Below are 14,813 nucleotides of genomic sequence, written 5' to 3'. Positions count from 1 at the left end.
CAACCACCAAGTATTTTTGAGGCCAACATAGGCCAAAAGGTCAACATAGGCCATATTTCTAAAATCCTCAATTTTCATCTGATTGACTTGAAATTTGAAGAGGACTTGCATATCTGGTCACTGAATTCAACCACCAAGTATTTTTGAGGCCAACATAGGCCAAAAGGTCAACATAGGCTGTATTTCTAAAATCTCAATTTCCATCTGATTGACTTGAAAATTGAACAGCATTTCCATATCTGGCCACTAAATTCAACCACCAAGTATTTTTGAGGCCAACATAGGCCAAAAAGTCAACATAGGCCATATTTCTAAAATCCTCAATTTTCATCCGATTGACTTGAAATTTGAAGAGGACTTGCATATCTGTTCACTGAATTTAACCACCAAGTATTCTTGAGGTCAACATAGGCCAAGTTTCAAAAATCCTCAATTTTCACCCGATTGACTTGAAATTTGAAGAGGATTTGCATATCTGGTCACTGAATTCAACCACCAAGTATTTTTGAGGCCAACATAGGCCAAAAGGTCAACATAGGCTGTATTTCTAAAATCTCAATTTCCATCTGATTGACTTGAAAATTGAACAGCATTTCCATATCTGGTCACTAAATTCAACCACCAAGTATTTTTGAGGCCAACATAGGCCAAAAGGTCAACATAGGCCATATTTCTAAAATCCTCAATTTTCATCCGATTGACTTGAAATTTGAAGAGGACTTGCATATCTGGTGACTGAATTCAACCACCAAGTATTTTTGAGGTCAACATAGGCCAAAAGGTCAACATAGGCTGTATTTCTAAAATCTCAATTTCCATCTGATTGACTTGAAAATTGAACAGCATTTGCATATCTGGTCACTAAATTCAACCACCAAATATTTTTGAGGCCAACATAGGCCAAAAGGTCAACATAGGCCATATTTCTAAAATCCTCAATTTTCATCCGATTGACTTGAAATTTGAAGAGGACTTGCATATCTGGTGACTGAATTCAACCACCAAGTATTTTTGAGGTCAACATAGGCCAAGTTTCAAAAATCCTCAATTTTCATCCGATTGACTTGAAAATTGAACAGCATTTGCACATTGAGTCACTAAATAGGGAAACTAACTATTATTGAGGCCAAAAGGTCGAAGGTCAAGTCAAGGTCAACCTTCCAAAATCATCATTTTTCATCTGAAAAATCGTCACTTTTCTTCCTATTGACCCGAGCTTTGATCAAGATTGTCAATTTTAAACTTGATGAAATGGACAATTTGCTGTATCAATGGAATTTTTTTCTTTTGGGGGTGGGGGGTTGGGGGAGGGGGGGGGTGGTGGATTTTACAAGTATCGTGCTCCGCATGACGTCTTCTTGTTTATTTGTTTGTGTGTCTGTTTGCCAACACAGAATAAATGATTTTCTCTGCAACCGGTGCATAGCTTTATCTGTGCCAGTAATCCAATCCAAATATGGCCTATGTTGAATAATCCAATTCGTAGGTGCACCTCTGTGGCTGGCAAAGTTCTGGTCATGTGGTTCGGCCGCCATATTTGTTTTAACACAAAAGCCTTAAAAAAACACTCAAACACATCTTGCTGAGGGTCTGCAATCTCTGATTGCTCTTTCTTGTTTGTTAATGCAAACAGTCACATTTTATTACATTGCATGAGCAAGTATTGCAGAAATTTTGACCTTCCTCAACACTGTATATACATCGTTCAAACCTCCTCCTCCTTCTCATTCCCCACAACCTACCATATGAATGTATGAAGTATGCACTGGAACTTTGCCAGCCACCGACTGGGTATAAACTATACACTCACTGCCAGTGCATCCTCTGCTATTTTTAAAGCTTCGACCAATAAGAAAGTATATGTTTCCCATAAACAGAGCAGAGCACCATGGAGACTGGGAATTCTGTTATTAATGTAAAAACGTCTTAATGAAAATATATTTATGAAACCAAAGCTTTTGGTGATCAATATTTAATTCAACAATCACATGGAAATGTTCTTGTGTTGTTTGAACTGTAGCAAGTATAGTATTGAACCTGTTAAGGTTGTCGAGTGTCAATTAAAAACAAAACCAAACGTACGAGGAAATACTCCCTCTGTGCCTGAACTTGCATCCACTCCCCGATTTGAACTTATCCTCATTTGGCAATTCAATGGAATCTATTGTCAGGTACGATACCGGTCACCCAAAGAGCATTCAGATACTGAAGATACCATGGGTTTTTGAGGACAGACAATAGCAATAGTCTTTTTCATTCAGCAATTCCAATGTAGTTGTTGATATCGGTTTGAAAAGCAAGAATTGAAAAACAACGATACAAAGTGAAATTCTTAATCCAGCGTTTCAGGAACGAACCGCGCGGAACATCTTTTAAGTTCACCTTTGGGATTGCCAAGATGCCTCTGGGATATTCGTCCACGCAGAGTCGGGAGAAGTCTGCTTAATTCCATGCGCGTTCTTAAATACCTCCCGCTGGGATCTGCTGGTGTAAGACAAATGTATCAAATTTCATTGGCGTTGCCTTTTCACCGCAACTCAAGAATGTGCTTCTTACAGCTTCCTGATTATAACACACCGAGGATTAAAAGCAAGGATGTCTTGGAACATATTGGATTCATGAAATGTATCTATCTACAGACTTTCGTGTCATTGATACATTAGTCCTTGCTCAAATGTCACATATCTCCTGGTCAGCTTGCTCAATCCGCTTATAAGGTTGCATTTACAACGTGAAGATCTCAATCCTTCTCCTTTCCCAATTAGGAGGTTCTTCCAACTTCATGCAATCCGCAGATCAAGAAGCCAGAATCGATTTCCATTTATGTATCTTGTATATATATATATATATAGATGTTATTCCTGTCGCTCGAAGAATATTCCATTATTATTTATCCTTTCAACGAAAGGGGTCGTGTACTAAGAATTGAATTCATGTTTGATTCAATTGGCCAAAATGAAGGCAGATATAACTAGAACGGCACTCAGTAGAGAGCATACCTCCACCTGGTTGGCGATATCACTCAATGGTGAACAATCTCTTTAAAAATTCTACTAGCTGGATCCGGATCCGAATATTCACCAAAATTGAATCGACTAGTCCTTGTCTCACACACAACCTGTCCAACAAGTTTCGTCCAAATCCATCCATAATTTTTTGAGATATCCTACTTTGTATTGTTTTTGGCCTTATCTCCCAATGGTGAAGAAACACTTAAAATATTAAATAATTCTCATATCCGAATCCATATTCAGATCTTTACCAAAATCGAATCGAATCGTCCTTGTGGCACACCCAACCTGTCCAACAAGTTTCGTCCAAATCCGTCCACAACTTTTTGAGTATATGTATCGTTTTTGGCCTTATCTCCCAATGGTGAAAAATCACTTTAAAAATTAAATAATTATCATATCCGAATCCATATTTAGATATTCACTAAAATCGAATCGAATCGTCCTTGTGGCACACCCAACCTGTCCAACAAGTTTCGTCCAAATCCGTCCACAACTTTTTGAGTATATGTATCGTTTTTGGCCTTATCTCCCAATGGTGAAAAATCACTTTAAAAATTAAATAATTATCATATCCGAATCCATATTTAGATCTTCACCAAAATCGAATCGAATCGTCCTTGTGGCACACCCAACCTGTCCAACAAGTTTCGTCCAAATCCGTCCATACCTTTTTGACATATCCTGCGATGTATCGTTTTTGGCCAAATCTCTCAATGGTGAAGAATCATTTTAAAATTGTAGTAGCCGGATCCGGATCGTCACCAAAATCTAATCATTTCGTCTTTGTCACATACGCTACATCTCTGCCAAATTTCGGCCGAATGCGTCCACAAGTTATTGAGAAATTCTGTTCACAAAGGCATAGACAGACAAACGGACAAACAGACGGACAAGGGTGAAAACATAACCTCTGTCCTTTGGTGGCGTCGAAACTAGAACTAGAACGAAACTAGAATATAATAACAGTCGAAACTAGAACGCCACTCAGTCGAGCGCATACTCCCGCCGTGGGTCAAGTTGGAATAGTACGATTTCACAAAAGTTGGAGGGAGTAGTTCAGTGAGTGTGACAACACAAGACAAATATATATATATAATATATAGAAGATAATGTTAAAAAAACAAGGCAATTTCACTTACATTTTTGGATTCAGCGTTCAATTCGATATAAGTGAGTGTATTTTGAGGCATGTGTGACTTCAAATAAAATTGTAAGCCAGGAAAACGTTCGTTTCATTCCTTAGGGATACAACATGTAAAACTGGCCCAAACGTCAAAACAAAACTCGTTCATTTTAAGTCGTACAAGCTAATGCGACCACTCATTCTTCTGGGAAGAATCCCGTGCACATGCTGGTCACACTTATAACTCACCTAAGTCTTTATAAGTTCATCAAATACTGACACCGCGATTGACATTTGCTGAGGTAAATGTTGATATCTGTTCTGAGGTTTAAAAAAAAACAAAAAAAAAAACAGTTTTAAAGCATTATACATATCAAACGATACATTTTATGAAACGGGGAAACCTAATACACACTTTGGTGGTTTTAAAATGACAGAATATGTCTATTGGGCAAACAAAAAAAATTAACATTGAAGACGACACTGCTAAAAAAAATACAGTGCTTGAACGAATAACCACGAGTTTAAGCTACATTTACAACAAATATGAAAACTATTTTCATATCACAATGTTAAATATAGAATATATAGAAGATAATGTAAAAAAAAGAAAAAGAAGAAGAACCTTGAAGACGACGCTACTAAAAAAAAATACACCGCTCTAACGAATAACCACCAGTTTAAACTACATTTACAACAAATATGAAAACTATTTTCATATCATAATGTTAAATATAGAATATATAGAAGATAATGTAAAAAAAAAAAAAGAACCTTGAAGACGACGCTGCTAAAAAAAATACACCGCTCTAACGAATAACCACGAGTTTAAACTACATTTACAACAAATATGAAAACTATTTTCATATCACAATGTTAAATATATAATTATACTCGTATATAAGGTAATGTTAAAAAAAAAAGAGCCCTATCTTCCAATGGTAAAGAATCCTTAAAAAAATTCCTGGATCCGGAATAATATCCTGAGCTTCACCAAAAACTAATCAATTCTTCCTTATCCCAAGGGCAATCATCCCACCAACTTTCATCCAAATCCGTTCAGAACTTTTCCAGATATCTTGTTCACAAACACATGAACACACACACACACACGGACGGACGGACACGATCGAATGCATTACTCCCTGGTGGGAGTGACAAATCAAGCCATACAGATGTACAAGGTGCCATCGCAAATGCCCTGTTATCGCCCCACAAGCAAATAACATTCTAGATTGTGCTCCAGATGGGCTACTGTGTCAGACACAAATCAGGTTGATGTGGAAGATAGTGGTCTTGATCACATGGGTTCAGGGGAGACCACATACAATACAAGTAAAACAATGATAGCCATTCATCAAGAATTTGATAGCCAGTTCAGAATGCAAACATCACATTGAAATATCAATTTTGCAAAGTAAACTTTTCACACCAGACTTTTGTTGTGAACACCAAAATAGTAGCAAAAAAGCATACAAAAGGAATTTGGACACAGAATGAGGCCATTATGCCACGTCATGCCTGTGGTCTATCAACACTACATTAATTAAATGTATAAGCTAATCCATTTCACCTCAATGTGGGTGGAGAACATGGGGCAGGTGGAGAAAAGGACATGACATTACCAGGGTGATTATTTATTGGCGATGTAGACACATTTAGTGTGAGGAATGAACAAACAGCTGCACCCCATTCACTTTTTGATGAGATCTCTCGCAAGCATTACAATCACGACTGTTACGGATTCGTCACTTCCGCCTTTGTTGTTATTATATTACTTGTAGGATTTTTAGTTTCAGGTAATATTGTTGTTAAGATTTTTGTGTGAAATGGAGATGATTTTAGTAAAAGGTAAAAATAAATGTTTGTGGAGGAAAAAGGAAAACGCGGCAAAGAACCGGAAGGAGGAGGAGGAAGAGGAGGAGAACGGCCATGATAGAGATACAGCCGTGAATTGCGTGGAAGCTGCGAGCGGAGTTTTTTTGATATCTGTCGCGAATGAGTTTAGGCTTCCCAGGGAAGGAGTTGCCCGCGACATCATCATATATTGCGAGTGCAATTAAACCTGCGTCTCAGGTTTTATCACCAAGTGTGAGTCGGAGAAATCGAGCGCCTCCGTTAGAGGCCGATACATCATTTTGTCTTCGAAGAAGAAGAGGCTGTCTGCTTGGTGCATCCTGTCATGTTGAGATTTCCCTATCAACCTCACCACGTAGAGCGCCGTTGGTTTCCATATCGGCTCAATTCCCATATCGACCTCTCACCTCGTAACTCCTCTGCAGTCGTGGCGATACCTGCCTGTTCTCGTCGTTCCGCACGGCTTCAACCAGGGTGAAGATCCATGCACGGACTTTGGGGAATGTTACATTCCACTCACGTTTGGCGTATCGTGAGTTTATTGCTTTGAGAGCATTGGGAAATGATGGTACCATCACATGTATTGTTCATTTGATGCACGTGACATTTTCATTGTACTTTCTTTACTAGTGTTATCATTGTGTATGTGAGAGTTGTTAATAGAATTACTTGTTTTGTTCTACAATTGCATTGGTGTGGTTTTACCATGGTTTATTAAAAAACGCAAAATACCAAATCTTTCAGCCGTGTTCCCGCTCCAGACTCTGAGGTGCACCGTAACCGGGGTTTCGGGAGGTAATACGTAACACTACACATCTATATAATAGAGCAAGTGTATCTATGTCCAGCCACAAACGGCATGACTCATGACGTCATAAATAAACAGAGTTTATTTGTGTTGTTTGTGTTCCTATTAGAGCATCATAAAAGTGTTTGCATGTGTTGATAGTACTCAGGTTCAGGTCATGGGCACATCCCCCACCCCTGTGTGAGTGTGAGGGGGAAGACGACTTACAATTTTCACTTGTCGACGTGCCACAGTGCAAGTGGTTTATTGACCACTGCTGCAGACAGGGGGATTATTAGCCACGGCAAAAAAAAAAAAATTCCCACTATCCCCCCCCATCCCCCCTCCTCCATCTACCCCTCAGGCTGCTCGCAAAGGGAGCTAGTGTTTCTGGTGGATATGACTGCCAATTCAGACCAAAGCTATATCCTGCCAGTCCTGCCAATGTCCATGTACCTCTCTACCCCCAATGCTTATACATACCCATCTAATTACCATTTAAACCTACCTACTGTTTTTGCTGCATTACTTTTCCAGGAAGACTATTCCATGCATTAACTACAATGGCACTCGGTCGAGCGCAAAGCTCCACCAGGCTGAACAATTTCGGTTTTGCATTCCATTGAAAGGCCAAATCTGGATTCAGACCTGAACCAAAATCGAATCGACTTGTTCTTGTCACCTAACCAACTCATCCACCAAGTTTTGTAATAAGTCGTCCACAACTTTGTAAAATATCATGTTGCATATCGCTTTTCGCCTGATCTCTCAATGGTGATGAAGAATCACTTAAATAATTAAATTATTCATCTATGAATGAATGAATGAATGAATGAATGAATGATCGTTTTAAGGCCATTTCCCCCGCTAGAGCAGGGGTTAGCCTTGCGGACCCCATGACAATCATGGTTCCCTGTTTGAGGCAATGTTTTTATGGCCGGATGCCCTTCCTGACGCCAACCCTTGGTCACGCTCTTACGATGCGCAGGGATCCGGTGTACCTATTCTAAACCGGGGTACACACCGGGATCATTCATCCCAGCAAGCTGGTACGCAATTTGCCGACCTCGGAAGGATGACAGGCTGAGTCAATCCCCCTGGCGTTAATTCAGCGATCGACCAGGATTCGAACCCAGGATCCTCGGATCCCAAGCTGGCACCCTAACCGCTAAGCCAACACCAGGGATAAACACCAAGGATTCTATCTGAATCCATATTCAGATCTTCACCAAAATCGAATCGATTCGGTCTTGTCACACACCCAACCTGTCCACCAGGTTTCGTCCAAATCCTCCCATAATTTTTGAGATATCGAGCTGTATATCGGTTTTGGCCCTTTCATTCACTGGTGAAGAATCACTTCAAAAATTCTCTGATCCAGATACGGATTCAGATCTTCACCAAAATTGAATCGATTCTTCCTCGTCAAACACCCAACCGGTCCACCAAGTTTTGATCAAATCCGTCCACAACTTTTTGAGATGTCATGCTATATATCGTTTTTGGCCCCATCTCCCAATGGTGAAGAATCACTTAAACATTCTAGTAGCCGAATCCGGATCTTCACCAAAATCGAACAATTTCGTCCTTGCCACATACACTACCTCTCTGCCAAATGTCGTCCGAATCTGTCCACAACTTTTTGAGTTATCTTGTTCACAGACAAATAGAAAAAGGCGAAAACATAACCTCCATCCACCTTCGGTGGTGGAGTTAATTACTGAGCCAAAGACTCCTCCCATTATCCTACCAATCCTCCTCTTTGCCCTCAGGTTCTGGGCACTGGTCATGTCACGGCCAATTCTAATGAAAAACTCTTCTACCCAACTATTTTGGCTCCACCCTTCATTAACTTAACCATCCCCATCAGATTCCCTCACAATTGCCTCCTTACTTATGTACATCGCCCTGCCTCCTTAAGCTGCCCTTTAGATGAACCGAACTCGGCGCGGAATCGATCTAATCGATCAACATTGAACCCAGAGCTTTGTCCTTGCTCAAATGGGGCCACCAAAACTGTAAACAATATTCTAGATGAGGCCTCACTACATTCCAACAGTGTTGTCAATAACTCTTTAAATTTATAATTTATCCTCCGACGAATACAACCTAAAAACGAATTACAATCACCCATAGTGCTGTCTGCTGTGACCCCAAAACGTGAACTGCTGTGTCACATGCTCCAATATGGCCCCTTGCATAATGTCCCATCCCTTGCATCCGACATTTCTTTATGTTAAACTGCATCTGCCATTCTTTTGCCTAAGCTATGAAAGTACTGCATCTCGACTTTCCTGAATCTGATCACCGCCCTCTCTGTTATGTATCCTCCAAGCCAGGTGTATCCACTAACCTGTACATTTGGAAAGGTGACTCTTAACTCCACTGTCCAAATCATTGATGTATATATTATGAATAATAAGGATCCTGGCTATCACTGATCCATGTGGCACCCGAGTACTTGCATCCACTCACAGAGTTTCCTATCACTAAGCCAGTTTTCAATCCAGTTAGCTACTCCAGCAGCCGCACCGCAAGTCCTCACCTCAGCGAACAACTTCCTACGTGGTACCTTCTCAAATGCTCTGAAGGTTTACATATACAATATCCACTGCAATGCCCTCATCCGTCCAATCAGAAACTGCTTCATAGAACTCCAATAAATTTGTTAAACATGACCTGTTAAACATGTTGAAGCTGATAAAACAAGTTATGGCCCAGACACACATCCACATACACAGACATACATACATACATACACACACACACATACATACACACACACACACACACACACACACACACACACACACACCAGTAAATCCATGCAGACTACCTTTAATTATTTACATTTATCAAAGTGGTTCATTCTGCATCTCAATGGTAAATATAACTGGAAAGCCTCTGAAAATGCAAATCCCGTCCGTGTCTGTTTGTATTCCGACGTCCTCTTCTTCTTCCATTTGCGCAAAATAACGAAAAAAGAAAAAAGAAATTGATGATTTTATGCGGCCTTGACCTTTGAGCTTTAGATCTAAAAAAAAAAAAATCAGCTTCTAGCTTTTGATTGATGAACCAATTCTGCGACCCAATATGCAAATTGTTAAAATTTCAGGTTAATTTTATGAAAATTGACGGTTTTATGCAACCTTGACCTTTGACCAAATTATTAATTTGCCCTTTAGACCCAAAAGACCCTTAAATACCCTGAAGAACCAAAATACCCCAAAGACCCTTAAAAACCTCGAGGAACCAAAAGACCATTAAGACCCAAAAGCCCCTGTAGACACCGAAGACTCAAAATACCCTTGAAGGCCAAGAGGATCCAAAATACCCTGAAGACCCAAAACACCATGAAGACCCAAAATACACCCCAAAATGGTCAAAGATGCCTATCCCTCTGAAACGACGTGTGGTGAGGTGCGCAGAGCGTGCTGAGGCACACTAGCTCTCATAATAAAGCTTTGGTGAAAATTTGATGACAAAACTCAAATGATAAAACAAGTTATGGCCCAGACACACATCCACATACACAGACATACATACATACATACACACACACACATACATACACACACACACACACACACACACACACACACACACACACACACACACACACACACACACACACACACACACACATACACACACAGACATGCACACACATACACGCACACACACGCACACACACACATACATACACACACACACACACATACACATACATAAGTGATTACAAAACCCCGTCTCCTGCTGTGCAGGGGACGGGCTAATTAACAGATCTCTTGCATCCTCCCCACAACTAAAGCTAAATTCACAGGCCAACAGCACTTTATTTGACTTCCTCTACTCTTACTTGAATTTCCTCTAACAGCCCTTCCTCACCAGCATGACAGATTCTCTCTCTCACCTATTGGTAATTCCTCTGACTGTTCTTATATAAATGTTGAAGCTATTTAATAAGCCTGCCATCTCACTTTTAGTACTAACCAATCTTCTTGTGCTAACCCTCAACTGACCCACACATCTCTTGACTTGCTCTTTACCCCCTTAAGTAATTAAAAACTGCCTTGATCTTTTGCTTAATATTGTTGGCAATGTCCTTGTCATATTCTCTTTTGGCTTTCCTACTTATTTTATTAACTATTATCTGTTACTCTTATTCGGAACTTTATGCATTTTACTGTCACATAATTATCTGTTACTTTATGTTGTTTTTTTTTGTTTTTTTTTGTTACTCTTATTCGGATCTGAGTCTGACTCCAGTCCTGCTTGTTGATTTATACCTAATAAATACCTTCTGATTATCCGTAATAGCACTCCTCAAATGAACACACCACCACCCCGATCTTTCCGCCTCTGGCTTTCGACCACACTGGAATATACTTGCTCTGTACACGACACATTGCCTTATTGAAGGTGAACCATTTATCCGATGCTGATATCGCTCTCCCGTTCATTTGTCCCAATATGAAGCCCCGAACTCTCTCATCATACCCTCAAAGTTTGCCTTCCTGAAATATATTAGCCTTATTCTTCTACCCGGAACTTTCATTCTCAACAGAATCCTTGCACACAGTATTTTACGGTCACTTGTCTCTCAAAGCTATTCTACCTCCCCGATCATAACCATATTCGAATCGTCTCCTGGAGGTCAGGGCAGGAATTTGTAATTTGTTCATGGTGCCGGTGATAGCTCGACTACTCTTCGCGAAATATGCCATGGGATCTTTAATGTCCACCAACTACTGCCGGCAGATGGGACGCCCGGTTTTAGCATCCATGCAATTGACTGCACAAACATTGATGAATCACCCTGCCTGGGAAACACTGGGATGACACTTTATAGCTGGCCTGGGATTCAATCCAAAGCTAAGTGGCTCACAAGTGCGTGTGCATCCTCTTCGGCCATACCACTAGCCCGTGATTACTTTAAAAAGGTCCAACACTGCATTCCTCCTCATTGGCTTATCTACAACTGGCTAAAAAAAAAAAGCAATCCTATAAATAGATCTAGAAATTCATCACTTGCTCTGCCGTTTCCCGTTTCCTGGACCAAAATCTATCACTGTTAAATTTAAATCCTCCATAATGAATACTCTTCCCTTATCATGTGCATCTGAGTTCTTCACGAACCATTCTACCCTGCTCTTCACTTGTACCAGGAGCCCCGCAAAAGAATCCGAACAAGTACGTTAACATTCTTTCCTTCCAAATTCTCGATTAGGAAAGAATCATCCGTATTGATTCCCTCCTTTATGTCACCCTTTCTCTCCATACAATAGTATTTTACCCGCAGATTGCGAAACCTCTTTCTATTCTCTCTTTCCTGTCTCACCTCGACATCTTGTAGCTTTCCGGTCCTGTGCTCCAAATCTCTGCGAATTAACTCCTTCTAACTTTTCCAATAACATGTCCTCTGACATGGACCACAGCCAACATCTTCCAACACGACCCAATAATATTGTTATTTAACTTTTCTTCAATATCCCTTACTCCTGCTCCCTTCTAAACAATTCACAACTCTGTCTAATTTCCTCCGTGCAGAACGAAGACGCCATATATATTAATGTTTCACCCCCGACCCAAAATATATCGCTGGCCTTAATCCCACCTATCTAGACCCCAACCTCACCAACGCCGACCCTCTATGCACCCTCGCCATTGTGTGCACTCACTCCATCCTCATCACTGCCTGCACTTGCTGCACGTTCACCACCACGTACACCCGCCCTACTCTCACCACTGCAGACATTTACCTCACCCTCACTGGAACCTTTACGACTTCCTGCATTTATCTTCATCACCATCTGCACCGACCTCTCCTTCATCGACACAAAAGCCGATAGTATTTCAATCTATCGTTCCAAACCAGCAAGCGGATAAACTCTGACCTTGAGTTTATTCCAGAGTCAAAGCAAATTATCTTCTTCAAGAGTTTGTCATCCCCACACAGAAAAAAGAGGGGGGGTCAAAACTGTTCAGCAGATCAAAACTTCAACATGGCACGATAAACAACAAAGCTACTCTTGACTGGCAGTTTTGTTTCTCTCCCCTTAATATTCTTCTTCCCATTAACATTCACATGGAAGAGAGGTTTGGCACACCCAACTAATTCATGCTTACATACGCAACCGGTCCAACAAGTTTCGTCCAAATCCGTCCACAACTTTTTGAGATATCCTGCTATGTATTGTTTTTGGCCCGATCTCCCATTGGTGAAGATCACTTAAAAATTATAGTAGCCGGATCCGAATCTGGATCTTCACCAAAATCTAATCATGTCGTCCTTGTTACACACGCTACATCTCTGCCAAATTTCTTCCGAATCCGTCCATAACCTTTTGAGATATCTTGTTCACAGACAATCAAACAAACAGACAGACAGACAGGGGTGAAAACATAACCTCCATCCCCTTTATCCGTTTTTAAATTTTCTGGAGCAGAAATATTCCGTTACCCAACAGGGAATTATGCAGATGTACCGGATACAAGACAATTTGAAAGCATCTCAAAATGCAAAGCCCGTCTGCATCTGATTTGTACTCGAACTAAACTTTACAAAAACAACAGCACACCATTCTCAGTTATGTGACACCTTCCTGTTTTTGTATGTAACGTTCTCAACAATAACTATACAAACAGATTAAACCGCATTTCACTCCTTTATTCCACGTCCAACATGGTGCCTGCCATTGGTTGCATAGGGTGAGTCCAAATAAACAGACAATGAAGGGGGTGTGAGGTTTAGGGTTCGCTCCTCGGATTAAAGTACAACTTAACACGATAACATCCATTAATCAGAACTGTCGTTTCTGGAAAACCCTTGGTCCCAACCATCTTGTATATAAATTATTGCAAACAGTGGTGTTTGTCTGTGCATTTGTCTGTCTCCCGTTTACGGCGGCCGCTTCAGGTGCTGAGTTTGAAAAGCTGCTGATTGGTTATTTTCTATTTTCATTTTACTTTTCTTGATGCAATCAAGTCAGTCACTTTATTTTCCCTTCCAGTATTTAAAACCAACATGAACTAGGTATCTGGGATCGCAAAATGATCGCCAAGGATAAGCCTCCCCAAACCAAGACTTACCCTTGGCGATCGCCTGCGACGTACCAATGGTCCGTGATCCAATGATGGCCATATTTGTTTCGAACTACTACATGATCTTGACCTTCAACATTTAGGGATAGAGTGTAACTTAAGAAAACATGTCCACATCTACATCCATAAAAACCAGCATCATGAAAATCAGAAGAAAATTATTACCTCCGCCACCAAAGGTGGATGGAGGTTATGTTTTCACCCCTGTCTGTCTGTGAACAAGATATCTCAAAAAGTTGTGGACGGATTCCGATGAAATTTGGCAGAAAGGTAGCATGTATGACAAGGACGAAATGATTATATTTTGGTGAAGATCCGGATCCGGATCCGGATCCGGTTACTAGAATTTTTAAGTGATTCTTCACCATTGGGAGATAGGGCCAAAACCAACATATAGCAGGATATGTCAAAAAGTTATGGATGGATTTGGACGAAACTTGATGGACAGGTTGTGTGTGTGACAAGGAAGAATCGATTCGATTTTGGTGAAAATTCAGATCCGGATGCAGCTAGTAGAATTTTTAAAAGTGATTCTTCACCATTGAGTGATATGGCCAAAAATGATATATAGCAGGATATCTCAAAAAGTTGTGGACGGATTTGGCCGAAACTTGGTGGAGAGGTTGTGTGTGTCAAAAGGACTAATTGTTTTGATTTTGGTGAAGATCTGAATATGGATTCGGCTACAATAATTATTAAATTTTTAGGTGATTCTTCACCATTGAGAGATCGGGTGAAAAGCAAAATATACCATGATGTTTAAAAAAGTTATGGACGAGTTATGAATAAACTTGGTGGACGAGTTGGTTAGGTGACAAGAACAAGCCGATTGGATTTTGGTTCAGGTCCGAATTCAGATCCGGCCTATCAGTCGATACAAAACGTAAAGTGTTCATCAGGTGGAGGTATGCGCTCTACTGAGTGCCAT

At 40.5% G+C, this 14,813-nt stretch overlaps 1 protein-coding gene across 5 annotated transcripts in view; it reads right to left on the bottom strand.

Annotated features, from left to right (window-relative positions):
• LOC144894060 (uncharacterized) overlaps positions 1-14,813 on the bottom strand; it is a 93,747-nt gene that overhangs the window by 57,660 nt on the left and 21,274 nt on the right. For 2 of the 5 annotated variants that reach the window (XM_078785812.1, XM_078785811.1), the window contains exon 3: positions 2,383-2,481. In XM_078785812.1, coding sequence (XP_078641938.1) covers positions 2,383-2,481 — 99 coding nt within the window. Of the gene's footprint in view, positions 1-2,382; positions 2,485-4,386; positions 4,459-14,813 lie in introns of all 5 variants that reach the window. The other 3 variants (XM_078785810.1, XM_078785809.1, XM_078785813.1) reach the window with 2 other exon arrangements.

The sequence above is a fragment of the Myxine glutinosa genome, chromosome 10, assembly GCF_964187855.1.
Source record: "Myxine glutinosa chromosome 10, kmMyxGlut1.1, whole genome shotgun sequence".
Taxonomy (NCBI): Eukaryota; Metazoa; Chordata; class Myxini; order Myxiniformes; family Myxinidae; genus Myxine; species Myxine glutinosa.
Note: the sequence above shows the minus strand (reverse complement) of the source record. Positions and strands in the feature narration are given on the sequence as shown.